The following is a 17,507-nucleotide window of genomic DNA, read 5'->3' on the forward strand; positions in this document are numbered from 1 at the left end:
CTATGTTGCTGGACTCCCATGTAGTCGACCATGGTTCGCATCCCGGACCCGGTGGCTTAAAACTCACACCGGGCGTGTGTGCATGCCTGCCCAAGATCCCAAGAGGAGAATGGAGGAGAAGGGATTGTGGCGTGGCCATCCCCCCTAGGGGGTGATTTCTCGCTTTCTGTCTCTCTCTCTCTCTCTCTGTCTGGCAAGCGCACGCACCCTATAGCAAAAACCTCTCCAAAAAAAAAAAAAAAAGAGAGAAGCCTGATAGGCTGAGTCCACACCTATGTACTTCTCTCCAACTCCATGATTATTTTCTGCCCTAAGGATTATAAACTCGCTACAGTTAGCCTCCAGGGATCGAGTGTATCACTTGGGTTCTTGGGCTGTAAGACAGGTCCCATCAATTCTGATTTGGTCCTTGTATCAAACAGAAGGTTATCTATAGATTGGGCTAGGAGAAAAACCATAAATCCCACCTGGGACTATGTGTAAGGAAACTGTGCCCAGGGCCAAACAATCTTTCAAGTCTTAGGAGCAAAAGAACAAAAACTGTCAGATGGTCAGGAGCAGGAGGCCTGTGAAGGGATCAGTTGCCAGGAATGAAAGCATAAGAGGTAGCTCATCATTTGCTGCTTGGCACAGGATTTGTTTCTTACATGTGTAAGGCCATTGTCTTAGTCCATCGAGGTTGCTATTAAAAAAATACCATGAGGGCCAGCAGGTGGCATAGTGGTTATGTCACTGGACTCCTACATGGCTGACTGCGGTTTGAGTCCTGGAATAGGTGGCTTGAAAATCACTCCTAGGCATGTGTGCCCATGATCCTGGAAGGATAATGGAAAGAGGGGATTGCAGCATGACCATTCCTCCTGAGGGGTTATTTCTCACTTTCCCTCTCACTGTGTCTGTCTCTGTCTCTCTCTGGCGGGTGCTCACACCCTAAGACAAAAACCTCTAAAAAAACACATGTGCACACAAAACAAAAACAAAAAATGTTTTCATTTCGATCTTTATCATCAGTCTTAAAACATTTAACCAACCAAAACATTTTAGGAAAAAAAAATCTTTTCCTTAAGTCTCTTAAAAGGAAGTACTAATTACTAAATAGTTTCAAAATTATTGTATATTAGGTGTTATTTTATCAAAGTGGCTAGTAAAAAGTAAATAAAAAGCAGAAGAATCTACAAAAAATGAGAATGGGACATCAATTAATTTAAACTTTTTTTAAATAAAGCTATAATAAACCCATCATAAAAATCCTAAAGTAAAACCATATAGGAAGCCTTGTATTTTTTTTAAATTCTGGGATCATTAAATAACAAAGTATAAGGTCTAGGTTAAGATACTATGTCAGGGGGCCAGCAGGTGGTGTGGTGGTTAAGGGTGCTGGAGTCCCACATGGCTGACTGTGGTTTGAGTCCCAGGCCTGACTGGCAGGTTGCTTTTTCACTTTCTCTCTCTTTCTTCGTTCCTCTCTGGTCAAATGAACATAAATAAATAGATAGATAGATAGATAGATAGATAGATAGATAGATAGATAGATAAAGTAATTCTTTTTAAAAAAGATACTATGTCAGGTCATCTAAGGAAAGTTAGGGATGAGTCTGTCTAGGTAGGTTGTAAGTAGTAACAAAGAACGCCAAGGCACAGTTACGTCAACAAGTTTCTTACTTGTATGACCGTGTTTACTGTGACCTGACAAGAAAGCTCACTCATCATGCTCACTCAGTAGCCGATATTGATGAAGCCTTCATTTCTGCCCTGTTTCCATGAACGCCACTGCAATGGAAGGCAGCGTGGCAAAACAAGTAGTACCTGTTAAAATGTCTCCATAAAATAATTCATATTTCTTCTGCTTACGTATTTGTTTGTGGCAGAACAAGTCCTCTAGCCATGCCTAACCTTAATGTGTGTGCATAAGGCAATCTTACAAAGTGCTGAGAAGGCAGAGCCCTGAGGTGACGTGGGGAAGTTTCAGCAGCTACCGTGAGGATCCTCAATGTGAACTTCCTGGTAGAGCCATCAAATGACACACCACAGAATTTATTAATAGTTCTTTTCTACCACTGGTTTTATATTTTTATATCATTAATGAGAAATAAATTATTTTGCATTCCTGTTTTTTTAAAAATCATCATCCTAATAATAACTTCCGTATTTTGAGCATCTACTGTATGACAAGACACCGTAGTTTGATCTTGACATATTGATGCACCTAATCTTACAGTAAGCTCCATTTTAGCGAGAGAAGCAGATTGTGAGATGAGAATGGAGCTGTGATTCTAAAACAAACATTTCTTCCACCCCGTTATATAAACATGCCTTCCATAAGTGAAGGGTGCAAGAGAAGTACCACTTTATCTCACAAAACAACAAATGATGACTAAATACCATATTTTTAAGAAGACTAAAGAAGTAAAGTGTTTGTGGAATGGTAAATATTAGCTCAACTTACCAAAACATGGTTGGAAATGAACTTCCATACAAGGGGACTGCAAAAAGTTTATGAAAAATGGAATTAAAGTATGAGCTTCTTCTGGCAGAAAAAAATTTCAAATCCATACATAGTTTTTCATAATACATTTCTTTTAGGTTTGTGCCATAGGGCACATGTGCTCACTGGAGAGAGCCAGAGACAGACAAAGAGAGGGGAAGAGAGAAATCATCCCCGGGGGAACGGCCACACCACAATCTCTTCTCCTCCATTCTCTCATGATTTGGGGCATTCACACATGCTTGCCTGGGATGATTTTCAAGCCACTGGTGTGGAACTCCAACTGCAGTCTTGTGGGAGTCCAGCACCTTAACCACTACGCCACCTGCTGGCCCCATAACACGTATTTTACATGAACCTTTTGGAGAACCCCTTCTGTCCTAGATTGTAGAGTCCTTGAAACGTGGGCTTTTATCTTAATGCTTTTACTTTTATTCGCCACACCTCTTATTATAGTTGTTGACATACTATATTATAGTTACTCAAAAAATTTGACCGATAAAGCCCTTTTTGTTTCTAATATTTCCTGGCAAGTGAACCTTGGGTGCTCAGCTGTTTTTTTTTCCCTCATCTTTTTTCCCCCAAAGCTAAAGGTACAATTTAATGTAAATGCAGATGGAGAACATCATTATTAACAAAATGTCTTTCACAGATTTAGTGATTTTGATGTGGCTCCATCCCCCTTCTGCTCCCACGACTACCTGGCAATTTATGATGGTTCTAACACCAGCGATCCCCTTCTTGGAAAATTCTGTGGTTCCAAGCTTCCACAAAACATTAAGAGCAGCAACAACAGTGTGCTTCTGGTGTTCAAGACAGATTCGTCTCAAACTGCGAGAGGCTGGAAAGTAACTTTTCGGCAGACATTGGGTAAGAATTTTGGACATGTGAATTTATTTTTCATAAGTTACCTTTCTGCTTTATTTCACTTCCCTCCCATATGACTACAGTTGCTTTTCATTTAAGCCTAGAAGAGTATGTCAGGTAAGGTCTTGCTGTGTGGTGAGGTGGTTAAGGCAGCTGGATCCCACTCACCCAAATGCACGGTTGGAGTCTCAGATCTGGGGACTTGAACAGTAGGCCTGAAATCGTGATAGGAAAGAGAGATAGAAGAGAAGGGATTGCAATGTATCTATTTCCCACAGGAGAGTGCTTTCTCATTTTTCCTCCTCCCCACCCCTCTACTCCGTCTCTCTGTGGTGAGTGAGCATACATGCCCTCTGGTAAATGAAAATATGTATGATATATTTTAATGTAAATTTTTTAAAAATTCATGTTAGAGAGCATGTTCATGTGAGAGAGAGAAAAGCACCATTGATGATGTGGTCGTGCTATGATCCCCTTCCTTTAGCTTGTGGATCTTGGGCACCCATGTGCATGTCAGGTACATTTCAGGTCAACTAGGCTGGTGATTTTAACCATGGTTTGCATTTAGCTTCCAGCACTTCAGTCTGGTACACTACAGATGATGCCATCAGAGGAGGCCATATTTTTATTTTTTCAATAACTATTCAATAGACGTACCTTTTCAGTAAACAAAGACAAAATCTCTCAAACAACCTCTAAGGAAACTTGGCCCTCATTTTATCACCTGTGGAAATGGTAGAAATTGAGCCTAAAGGCAAGCAAGGACCAGGTTAAGAGAATGCATGGGGGCTGGCAGGTGGCATGGTAGTTAAATGTGCTGGACTCCCACATGGCTGACCATGGTTTGAGTTCCAGACCCGGCAACTTGCTTTCTCACTTTCCCCCCCTCTTTCTCTCATTCTTTCCCTCTCTGGTCAAATTAAAATAAATAAATAAAGTTAAATAACACAATCGTTTTAAAAAATGCATAATATGGTGTGTTAAGTTGACCCTTCCAGTGGTAAAGTGTCCTAGAGAATTTTTAGTAAAGACTACCTGACTTGACTTGGCCATAGAAAGATCATTTGATAGCTGGGGGGGGGAGGAGGAGAGACTCAAGGACCTCAAAATCTGAGAAGGGAAGAGCTCCTCACAGATATCCCAATGGGAAATGTCAAGGGCTTGAGTGAACACGTGAGGCTCAGACAGGGGAAAGGGTGGAAATCTCAGCTAGTCAGAATGAACATGTGAGGCACAGAAAGGGGAAAGGGTGGAAATCTCAGCTAGTCAGAAGGTAAGACACCCTGAAAGTACAGTGTTTGGAACGTGATACATTATGTGAGTGCATGAAATGAGGGTGGCTTCTAATGGGTACATTCTTGGAGATTAGGATGTAAGGAAGAAATGTTATATTTATTCTGGAGTATTGGGGGGAAGCTGAGAGAGATCTAAATGGAGGTATCCAGTTGGAAGTTGAAGCTTCAGAAGCAATAGGGACTGGATAGAGTAGTGTGGGCGGTGAAAAGTAAGCCTATGTGTGAGGGTAAAGTAAAAATATTGCTTCCATTTATTCCCATTACATGAGTGAAATAACCCATAAAATTAACTCAGAACTTTCCATTGTCTAAATAAGAGGCAGTTATCAGTTATCTATTTATCTATACCAATAGGAACATGGCATAGTCTAAGGTAATTTTTATTGACTGGGGACAGTGTTTGTTCTTCCATTTGAATGTAGGTATGATTAACATCCCGAAAACTAACAGCACTCCACATGAATCTTACGTTCTGGGAAGATTCAATGAGAACTGGACAGTTTTCTAAAATAAAAATCCCCATTCATTTTTCAGACTTTCTCTCTCTTTCCCACTGGTGTGGATAACCTTCAGCCCTGTGGCACAAAGCAGAGTTTATTACCTTAAACCTCTTTACATTTGTCATGTTATTTTTGTATGCATTCCTTAAGGGAAGCAATTAGACATTTGTCTTTTGAAGATTTCCTCATAACCTGCAGACATCATGATAAATTGTATCAGAAAACCACCTCTCCATCTACTCAGCTATCTCAACAGTAACTTGAAGTGAGTCTCACAGGCAGGCGGAGAGCGTTGTCTTAATAGAATTGGGTAAGTGAAGTGGCATACAAAACATGGAAATTGGTTTTGAAAGAGAAAACTAATTTTCCTTTGGAGATGTTTGATGCACCAAAGAACTCATATATTCTTGCTTTTAGCGCAGACTTTAGAATCAAATGGTACATGTTTGCATTTGCTTTTCTGCCTAATGTATTCTCATATGATCATTGAAATATTTGTCTTAAAGCTCCCCACGTGGCTGTTTTCTGCAGGAAGCTTTCCAAGTTAGCTAGGGTTTCCGAGCCTCATGAAATCCCTGTGTTCTTCTGAGCTACACAGAAGACATGTTCAGACTTACTGTGATCGTGCTGAACTGAAGCAATTCAAAAGGGAACTCTTCCACTGTCGCAGGCATTGTCCCCACTCGATTGATTCAACACTCATGGTCAGTTACTGCTTTCCTCTGGTCAGAGAGAACAGGTTTAAGGGGGGAGAGCAGAAATTTTGTTACTCGCCAGAATTGTGCTGCCACTGTGTTTCATGAGGATGGCTTTCCCCTCTTTGTCATCTGTGTGAATACCATCAGCCAGTTGGACATATTCAAGAAGTAATCTTAACTAATTTTTTATCATAAATTTTTAGTGAAAACCTAGGTATCCTAATTCTGTACTGTAGCAGTCTAACAAAACTTTCAAAATCACACATCTAAATTTGTGATCATCCTGTATAACTTTTACATTTTCTTTTGTTTCTCTTTTGTTATTAGTGGTGAGAAAAAGGAAAGAAACAATAAAGGTAGCCTTAACTATAGGGTTTACAAAACCTTTTAGAACTGAATTTTAAAAACTGATGCTTGGGTGGTAGAGTACGCCCCTCGCCTCCGCACCACACTTTCCCTGTAAAAAAAGGGAAAGTGGTTTTGTGCACAGGCAGTGAGTGTCCGTGTCCAAGACTGCCGATTCAGCCGAGAACGTAGTATTTTCACCGAGTAACCGTTGTGAAGAAGAGACTGGGCCAGACCCATGGCATAATGGTTAACGGCTCTGGATCCCACATGGCCAACTTCAGTCTGAATCCCGGTCCTGGCCACTGGAAAAACATACTGTGTGCATGCCCCAAATCTTGGCAGGATGTAGAAATGAAGGACAAGGGCCTGCAGTGTGGCCATGTACTACCGGGAAGTGCTCCCTCCCCCCACACTCTGTGTCTCTCTGGAAAGCACACATATTCTCTGGCAATTAAAACAAACCAAACAAAAAAAAGTCCCATTTTGATCTGTGACATTTCTGTTTAGTAATATGTTACCTAAAGCATGAAACTTGGAAATTTTGTTGTTTAGATTGTCTGCTGGCAATACTGTACATACACCTGCTTTGATTTTTCACAGTTCGGTAAAAGCCCAGCTTACATAGTCATGTGATTATCAGGTAAACTTCTCTTGGTGCATTTGTAATATTTATTGCTAGTGGTGAGAGTAAATTTGGAGGAAATGTCCCCTAGTGCCTAATTCCTTAATACTCGTGAAATTGGGTTCCTTTTTCCACGGGACTTCTTGCCTTCTCATTTTCCCTGTGCACTCCAACGCTACATGAATAATTGATCTGAATGACTGACAGCCGACAGAATGATTCTGCTAGGCTTCAGGGATCTGGGGATCTGTGAAACTAAAATGATCTGCAAATGTAAATATTTTTTCTGGACCAAGTGTATAGCTTTTATCAGATTGTCAGTGACTTTCGTCATCCCCTAAAGTTTAAAAAGCTACTAGTTCTGTGGATTTGGCTTAAGCGGGTCCTTTTCTGTCGTTAGAACGACACGCGTAAGTTTATTTTATCCTTGTAACTCCTGCTGTTGTGTCTGACCCCCCTTTCCCAGGAGGGTCTGCTTCATCCATGACTGCTCACGTGTGTCGTGGACAAAGTGCTTCACGCGTGCAAATGTGTTTTTAACCCCACAGCCTCCACTTTTCTTTCTGGACTGGTCTCACACTTGAGTGTGACACAGCCAGTCTCTTCACAACACACTTGTCACATTATACACCAAGCTTCTAGATGTAGGGTGAGACCAAGGAGTTTAAGTACATTTATTTACTTAATTCTGAAATTGAAAGCTAAATTTTAATTAAACCCCAGTTTCTGTAGAGGCCTAGCACATAGTTGTTACTCCATTTATATTGACTCCAGGAATAAATTGAAGAATAGAGAGCCAGCCAGGTGGCATGGTGGTTGAGGTGACTGGATCCCACATGGCCAACTGCATGGTTTGAGTCCTGGACCTGGCAGCTTGAAAAAATGTGTGAACATGTATACATGTGTGCCCAAAGTCCCAAGAGAAGAATGGAGCAGAAGGGATTATGGCATGGCCATACCTCTAGGGGTGCTTTCTCACTTTCCTTCTCTATTTCTCTGTCTCTCTTTGGTAAGCGCAGGTACCCTATAGCAAATTATGCTGACTTCAAAATTATATTTTAATACAAGATATAATATATACCATATATTATAAATTATATCTAGATTTATCTCATTCTTAAAATTCAATCATGGTTCATATAGTTAAATTATTATATTGACTAGTAAATGGAATTGCTTTCATTTTCATTGCATTAAGAATTCTAGATTGGTCTCAATACCTGGGTCATGTGTGTTTGGTCTCTGGGCTTTAATTTTATTTATTTATTTATTTATTTTTTGCCATAGGGTGCTGCACACTTTCCAGAGAGGAGAGAGGCAGAGAGACAGAGAGAGGGAAAGTGAGAAACCACCCACCTGGAGGGGATATCCATACCTCGATCCCTTCTCCTCCATTCTCCTCTTGGGGTTTGAGACACGCACACACATGCATCCAGTGTGTTTCAAGCTACCAGGTCTGTAACTCAAACTGCAGTTGGCCATATGGGAATCCAGTCACTTTAACCACCATTCCACCTGCTGGCCTCTGGTCTCTGGATTTTTACCTGTTACCTTAACATACATAAAATGTTTCTCAAACATGCTAAATAAAGACAGTTGGGAGTGGTGGGAGGAAGCTGAGGAAGTTGAAAGTGTTCACTTGTAGGAGGGGATAAGAAAAGAAGGAAAGGGAAAAGAGTCTGGCAGAAAGCCACAAAGATGAAAAATATGGTCGCAATATATGGAGAAAAATTTAACAACATACCAATTCAGAATTCAGCTTCTGGTTGTCTTAAGGATTTCTAGTTTGGGTGTGAAGTTTAAACTTTGAACAGTATTTGTAAATTCTGTAGATAAACAAGGAATAATTTTTAAACTTTCAATGAGACTAGTCACATGGCCTATAGATTAAGGAAACCAGATCCTCATGGCTGACCAAGTGGTTCAATCTCAGCCTCACAAGGCTTGAAAAACACACTGGGCATATCTGTGTGTGTGCCCCAAATCAATCCTGACAGGATGGAGAAATGGAGGAGAAAGGATTGTGGCACGGCCATCCCCCACTAGTGGGTGCATTCGCCTCTCTTTCTGTTTCTCTTTGGCAAGTGCACATGCCCCTGGCAAGTTAATAAAATAAAATAATTCAATGCCATTAAACATACATGTATATATATCTTCAGATTCTCCATAGTAGCCTGATAGAAGTTGCCAACCCACATGACTGTTAGAAATACAAATGCAGGGGGCTGTCAGGTGGCATAGTAGTTAAGGGCACTGGACTCCCACATGGCCAACTGTGGTTCAAGACCCAGACTTGGTGGCTTGCTTTCTCTTTCTCTGGCTTGCTCTCTCTCTCTCTCTCTCTCTCTCTCTCTCTCTCTCCCTCCCTCCTTCTCCTTCTCTCTCCCTCCCTCTCTGACCAAATTAAAATAAATAAAGTGAAATAAAAGAATTTTAAAAAATACAAGTATAATAAAATAGTTCAATTATGACTTGAATAATCTGAAAAATCTCTCCTCAAATACTCAGTTCAGCAATTATAAAGGTATTACCCAAAAGCAACCAAAGCATGTTATTTGTCTGGTTTGTTCATGTTATTTTCTCCCTCTGATAAAGTCTGAGAATGAGATGGGCTGAAACCATAAACCCATTTAAAGAAAACTAGACAAAGCTTATTTCCGGCCTTTTGAAGCCTGTAACTTTCACTGGTGATTAGACTTCCCTTGGGGGATGATGCCAAAGACAAGGTTATCTGCAGGTTATTCTTTGTGGGTTTTATTGAAAAGAATTTTTTTGTACTGAGAAATGGGATAAAGAACCCAGCAAATGCTTAGTTCACTAAAACCTTATAAAAGCAAGTAGATTGGAGTTAAATTCCACATAAGTAATAAAGGGAAGGTTTTTCATAAACATATTCCAGTATCAGAGTCTGTCCTTGTTATTGAAGGTCTGAGCTGTCCTTGGAAAAATAAAGCCAGACGGTACTGTGGAGAGTCAAGCTAAGTGATAAAATTGAGTTAATGGTAAATGATAAGAGAATGCTTTGAAAGAAACATTCAAGTGAACAAGCGCTGAGAAGCAATTATTTTGCACAATCTAGGCCATACTAACCCTTCTCCAAATACAACCCAGTTTTTTTGTCTCAGATAGTTGGATGTTTGGGTTAAATTATTTGTAACCATAGATTCCCTGTAATAACCATTCTCACTCAAGTAGCTTGGCTTCCATGTAGTGTTCCAGGAACATAAAAGCTAAATATATCTACTCAGTAATAAAATAGTAATACAGTCTTTGGTTATAAATGAATTGTTTAAAAATAAAACATTATTAGGGCTATGGGGCTGTTCTCTTCCTTCTAATATATGAGAATTCTGTTAACTCGGTGTGCTAGGTTTACATTCACCTCACTCTCAAGTAAAGACTGGTTACAAAACACCAGGCATAAAGAAGATGGCTGCCTGTGACTGAGCATCTACTCTGTGCCAGATGTAGCATAAATGGCTTCATGTATATCATTTCATCTTAATCAAGTCTAATAACTCTTTTTTTAAAATCTCTTTTTTCCCCATGTTATTTGTTTTCATTACATTTCACCACTACATCTTTGCAGCATGCAAAAGAATCTTCCCAGCATAAATACACTGCATATTAGTCCAAAGTATTGCCATACATACCCTCCTTAACACATAACTTTACACTTTTGTGTTTGTTAAATGTTTTGCTTTGCATTTTTTTTTTTTGCTCCTGATTCCCTCCTTCCCTCATCCCCTGCCCACCTCCTCCTACACTGCCTCTACACTGTATCCACAGTTGTTCTCCATGCCATTATACCTTCCAATGTTCTGTCACAGAGTACAGACATGTTATATATTAGGTGGGGATATACAATGCTTCTCTTTCATAGTCTGGCTTGCTTCGCTCAGCATTAAATCTTCCATATTTGTCCACTTTCTAGCAAATGCAAGGGTCTCATCATTTTCTGTGGCTGAGTAGTATTCCATCGTTTGTATGTGCCACACTTTTTCAATCCAATCTGTTCTTGGTCATTTGGCTTGACATTTTAGCAATTGTGAATAATGTTGTCATAAACATGGATATGCAAGTGTTTTTCTGACTGAGTATATTTCCATCCTTTGGATAGATACCCAGGGTTAGAATTGCTGGATTGTAATGGTAGTTCTATTTATAGGTTTTTGAAGAACCTCCATATTGTTCTCCGCAGTGTCTAATTTACATTCCCACCAACAGCGTAGGAGAGTTCCTTTTTCAGTGCAGCCTCGCCAACATTTGTCATTCTTTATTTTTTTTGATCTTAGTCATTTTGACTGGGGTTAGGTGGTATCTCATTGTGGTTTTAATGTGCATCTTCCTTATGATTAGGGATGCTAAGTATTTCTTCATATCTTTCATAGCTGCTCATTTGTCTTCCTTGAAGAGTTGCCTGTTCAGCTAATTTTCCCATCTTTTAATTAGGTTGATAATTTATTTTTTCAGGTAAGCTGCTTGAGTTCCCTGTATATTCTAGCTATCAGTCTCTTATCTGAGGTATAGTTTCCAAATAATTCTTCCATTTTAATGATTGTCTCTTCCAAGTCTAAGAATTCTTTGTTCTAAAGATTTTATGCTGTTTCCTTCTTCTTTTATATATATGTATGTGTGTGTGTGAGTGTATATATGTGTGTGTATGTATAAAATATATTATTTACACTTAATCACTGTACATCTTTACAGTGTACAACATGGTTTTCCCATTTTGAACATGGTGCATATCAGTCAAGAGAAAGACATTACCATATTATTCTTCCATTTTAAGGATTGTCTCTTCCGAGTCTAAGAATTCTTAGGCCTAAAGATTTTATGCTGTTTCCTTCTTCTTTTATGTATATGTGTGTGTGTATTATATACTATTTACACTTAATCACTGTACTTCTTTACAGTGTACAACATGGTTGTCCCATCTTGAACACAGTGCATATCAGTCAAGACAAAGACATTACCATAGACAAACAACTCTTTATTTATTTATTTATTTGAGAGTTCTTTTTCTTTTCTTTTCTTTTTTTTTTTTTTTTGCTATAGGGCGCGTGCATTCGCCAGACAGAGACAGAGAGACAGAAAGTGAGAAATCACCCCCCAGGGGAGATGGCCACGCCGCAATCCCTTCTCCTCCATTCTCCTCTCGGGATCATGGGCACACATGCACATGCGCCCGTCGTGAGTTTAAGTCACTGGATCTGGGACTCAAACCGTGGTCGACTACATGGGAGTCCAGTGACATAGTCATTACACTAACTGCTGGTCCCGATTTTTGTGTCAATTAAATATGTCATTTGTTTTTTCCCTGTTCCCCTCCCTTCTTCCCCCTATCACTCACCCCTTATTATCTACCACCCCAACTATCTCTAACAGCTACAATTGCCCTCCCACTCTGATACCTTCCAATCCTTCAGTTTCTGCTGTCGAGTGTGAACACTCAGTACATATTGAGCAGGGACATACAAATCCCCTTATGCTATTTTCTTCTAAAAGCTTTATGATTTTACATTTTTATTGTGTTTATGATGTATTTTGACCTAATTTTTGTTGAAGGTCTGAAGTTTAGGTAGAAAACTTATTTGCCCCTGGATGTCTAATTGCTCTAGTACCCAATATTGTTGAAAAGACTGCTCTTCCTCCATTGAATTGCTTTGGCACCTTTATAAATATCAGTGGGACATGTCCATGGGGGTGTGTTTCTGAGTGCTCTATTCTCTTTCATTCATCTGCATGTCTTAACTTTCCACCAATATCACATTGCCTTGATTTTTTTTTTTTTTTTGCCTTGATTAGCGTTCGCCAGACAGACAGCAGGTAGAGTGATTCCTCCTACTTTATTTTTCTTTGTCAAGGTTTGTTTCTCTGTGTTTTGTTTCTTTGCTATTTGAAAGCCTATTCTTCTCTATATAAATTTTAAAACAAGCTTTTGTTATGTTTGAAAAAAGACTGCTGAAATTTTGATAGAAATTGCATTAAACCTATGCATCAATTTGGGAAGAACTGACTACTATGTTGAGTTTTCTAATCCATTAACATGAGCATCTCTTGATTTAGGTCGTCTTTTATTTCTTTAATGATTTTCTAATTTTTCAGCACATAGATCCTATGCTTATTTCATTCATTGTATACCTAGTTATTTCATTTTCTTTAGAATCAGTACAAATGTTATTTTTTTTAAAAAAATTGGTTTCCACATGTTTATTGTTAATATAAAGAAATGTGATTTATTGTTGTTTGTTTTTGAAGAGGTTTATGCTATAGGGCACGTGCGTTCGCCAGACAGACAGAGATTTATTGTTTTATATTGTTCCTACATCAAGATTTCTTGCTGAACTCACTAGTATAAGAATACTTCTATAAATTCCTTGGGATTTTCTGTATAGATAATAATGCCATATGCAAATAGTGGCAATTTTATTTCTTTCTTTCCAGTCTGTATATTATTTTTTCTCTTGCCTATTATTGCAAGAATTCTAATACTATGCTGACTCAAAATGGTGAGAATAGGGAACCAGCAGTTAGCGTAATGGCTATGTCACTGGACTCCCACGTAGTCAACCGCGGTTTGCGTCCCGGACTCGGTGGCTTAAAACTCACGCTGGGCGCGTGTGCGTGCTTGCCCAAGATCCAGAGAGGAGCATGGAGAAGAAGGGATTGCAGCATGGCCATCCCCCCTGGGGGGTGATTTCTCGCTTTCTGTCTCTATGTCTCTCTCTGTCTGTCTGGCGAGCGCACACGCCCTATAGCGAAAATCTCTCCAAAAAAAAAAAAAAAAATGGTGAGAATAAATATCCTTACGTTGTTCCTGGTCTTAGAGGGAAGGAGTTTAGTTGTTCACTGTTAAGCATGGTATTAGCTGTAAGTTTTACAGATGCTCCTTATCACATTGAGAAATTTACTTTTTATTACTAGCTTGCTTGGACTTTTCACCATGAATATACATCGAATTTTTGTCAAATCCTTTTTCAGCATTAATTAGCATAATCATGTTAATTTGTTTAATCATTTTTTTGAAATTTCAAAGCTGGAAAGAATGATTTTCATGCCCTAGGATAAAAAATGCATACATAGGATTTATTCAGTCATATCTGAATGATACAAAGTAAATTAAAAGATTATCATGAAACTCTTCTTAAACTGTTTATGTATTATACTACTCTTTTTTTCATTGACTATAGCTACCGATTAGCTGCTAATATTAACTTTCTTTTAGTAAATTACCTTTCTTTTAATATTTTATTTTATGCTTCTCAAAAATTGTCAGACTAAATACACATTCTAAGTTAAATTAGGCTGGACCTCAAATTAGGATATCTACAGTGAGTAAAATTGAGTAAAGTTAGCAAAAACAAAACAGTTCATGTTACAAAAGCTGTTAACTTTTTTCCTTGTATAATATAGATATTATACCTAAGATATTATACATACTCGTGGCTAGGGAGTAGAAAAATAAATACGACTTACTTTTAGAGAAAAAGACAAAACAGATTTATCTGAAATCTAGTTGAATTTTTAAAATAAACTCTCTGCTTTGGGGCAGCTTGGAACGTCACAGTAAGATTACAACTACAGCTTGAAAATTACAGTAAGATTTATTCAAAAAAAAGGATTATGATGATCTCCCCAGCATCTTGGAGCACTCCCATTTCCTAGGGCACCAGCTTTAAATCGCTTTTATTCTGCTTCCTGTGCTCAACTGCTGCTTCCTCAACTATAGCCTACAGCCACATCTGCTAGCTGGGAACAGAAAAAGCCCAGACTCAGGGATCTTTCTCTGTAAGTACCCAAGCCATGCACCATCTAAGTGGTGGTTGTCCAGAGATGGAGAGAGATTACCCAGAAGACCTCAATGAAATGTCAGCCACGTGAAACGCCTGCCACAAAAATGTCAATTCTCAAAATAACTATTTAAAAATGGATTTCACTCCACTAAAGCTTTCAAGATGTTTTCTCTTAGATAACGTAACTGTATCTTCCTTTATCAGATTGTTCCTGGCTTAAGTTTCACTGTGAAGCTTAATCATTGGAAGGAAATCATTTAGGATTCAATTACTGATTTTTCATTAAGTAGATCTGGATCCAGATATCACTGCATACTATGAGTTATGTTTCCAATATTTCTTTCGCTATAAAAGTAGCTCTTTTGTTTGAAGATTTTCCAATTTAGGGAAGAAGGTCAGAGTGTGACATTCGTTCTCAGGCACAGGTGTGTCACCAGGGAGCCGTTTTGACACAGCCTGACTGATGAAGCAGGGGCTGATGGATGAGAGTTGTCTGGGTGTTTGAAAAATGTGCAGTAATGAGGAAGGAGATGGATTTATGATCCCCAACACGTCAAGGTTGAGCTGTCTTAGAGCAGTTACTAAAAAACAAGGCAATTTAGAAATATCAATAGAGTAAGTACATATTATTTTCTTATGTATAGGACTTTATTTTACAATCATAGAACTCTCCCTTATTCTTCCTTTTGTGCTCCGGTACCATTGAAATGCCGAAATAATAATGAGTCAGTAGCACTTTTGGAAAGAACCCTTATTTTGTTGATATCGATTTTACATTTTCCCAAAGACATATGTGTTTACATTTCCATTTTGCCACAGGAGGAACAAAAGCAGAGCAATTGTATAATGGCTAAATGCTGAAGTGAGAGAATTAGAGCACTTGCTGTTTCCTGTATCACACAGACACCTTTATACTCATATAATTATATGTTTACTGGGGCCGGCAGGTGGCATGGTGGTTAAGGCACTGGACTTCCACATGGTTTGAGTCCTGGACCTGGCAGCTTCCTTTCTCATGTTCTTTCTCTCTCTGTCTCTGTCTTTCTCTGGTTATATTAAAGAAATAATAATTATATATATTATATATAATAATAATTACATATAATATATTATAAGAATTATATATTATATAATAGTTATATATAATATATAATAATTATGATAATGGATAAAATTAAATAATTATTTTTTATAAAGAAAAATATATATTTACTTTATTTGTTTTGTGCAGGATTATCCAGATTAATGTCAATTATTCATTTTCTCTACTCTGTGTGTATATTTTATGAATTAAGCAATGTGCTCTATTACAGTTTGACAACTCAAACAAGCATTTTGCGTACTGGTCCACTGTTACAGTTATAATGCTGCATAACAAACCATCCCAATTTCATTGGCTTGTAATGAAAGCATTTTTATTACTTAAGAGTCTGCAAACTGGCTTGCCTTCTTCTGTTTCAGGATAGATGTTGGCTACGCTTGGCTCTAGATTTCATGTAGAGTCAGGTCTGCCATATATGTACAGAGTACAGACTTTTTTTTTTGGACTGGCAGTGATTTAGGGCATGACTTCTTAATGGATCATAGGAGCAAAGAATATAGTCAAAAAAGCAGGAACAGATTTAAGGTCTCTGCCTATTTCGTAACCACTAGTACTCATTGTTAAATGTCATTGAATGCATATAAAAATAAATAAATAAATAAATTTTAAAAAGAAAAAACCCAGCTAGTCAGATGGGCATGCCTAACATTTAGTAAACAGATAGCAATACTGCACAAAGATAACCACTGAAGAATTAAAGACTCAGTCAATCTACCATTCAGTCTATGGCAGCACATACCAATCAAACAATCTTGTTCTGGGTTTCCTGGAAAGAGGTCATGTCTACTTTGTGGCAATAGTGCCATTCTGCCCTTATTAATTAATTAGCAACAATTAATAAACCAGTAGTGATAAAATATATAGTTAACAGGGCTGGCAGGTGGCATGGTGGTTGAGGCGCTGGACTCCCACATGTCCAATCATGGTTAGAGTCCCAGATCTGGCAGGTTGCTTTCTCATTTTCCATCTCTCTCTGTTTCTCTCTAGTCAAATTAAAAAAATTATAATAAATGAAATTAAATAAATGTTTCTTTACAATGTATATATACCATTTATATTTCTTTTAATTTTGCTATATAATACATGCACTTGTGAGAGAGAGACAGACAGAGAGAAAGAGAGGAAAAGTGAGAAAGCTCCATGCCACAATCCCTTCTCCAGTCTCCTTTTGGGATTTTGGGCATGTACACACCTTGTTTCTCAAGGTACTGGTACCAGGACTTGAAACATGCCGTTGGCTATGTGTAATCCAGCTGCCTTTACCGCCACACCACCAGCCAGCACTCACTTGAATTTTTTAAAAAGAATGTTTAATTTTTAAAACTGATGCATTAATAGAAAAATGCCCAGCAACACTATTTTACTGAATACAGATACCCAAATCTTCATTGGCTTTTGCTACCTCCAGCCTTCACCATGCAATATCCTCTTAATTGAGGATTTAGCTCCATTCCCTTATATATAAAATGATGCTACCAGATAAATTAGAAAGTAATTAGAAAGTAAATTCTAGGAGCCAGCAGGTGGCATGGTGGCCCCTACATGGCTCCCACATGGCTGACCGCTGCTTGTATCCTGGACCCAGTGTCTTAAAACACACCTGGGGACCAGCAGTTAGCGTAATGGCTATGTCACTGGACTCCCATGTGGTCGACCGTGGTTCACGTCCCAGACCCGGTGATTTAAACTCACGCTGGGCGCATGTGCATGCGTTCCCAAGATCCTGAGAGGAGAATGGAGGAGAAGGGATTGCGGCGTGGCCATCCGCCCTGGGCAGGGTGATTTCTCGCTTTC

General features: G+C 38.7%; 1 protein-coding gene across 1 annotated transcript in view; it reads left to right on the forward strand.

Annotated features, from left to right (window-relative positions):
* CUBN (cubilin) overlaps positions 1-17,507 on the forward strand; it is a 327,155-nt gene that overhangs the window by 275,446 nt on the left and 34,202 nt on the right. Inside the window, 1 exon segment of the mRNA XM_006159747.2 lies at positions 3,138-3,355. Within this exon segment, the coding sequence (XP_006159809.2) occupies positions 3,138-3,355 (218 nt within the window).

Source organism: Tupaia chinensis, unplaced genomic scaffold, assembly GCF_000334495.1.
Source record: "Tupaia chinensis unplaced genomic scaffold, TupChi_1.0 Scaffold000647_1, whole genome shotgun sequence".
Classification (NCBI taxonomy): domain Eukaryota; kingdom Metazoa; phylum Chordata; class Mammalia; order Scandentia; family Tupaiidae; genus Tupaia; species Tupaia belangeri.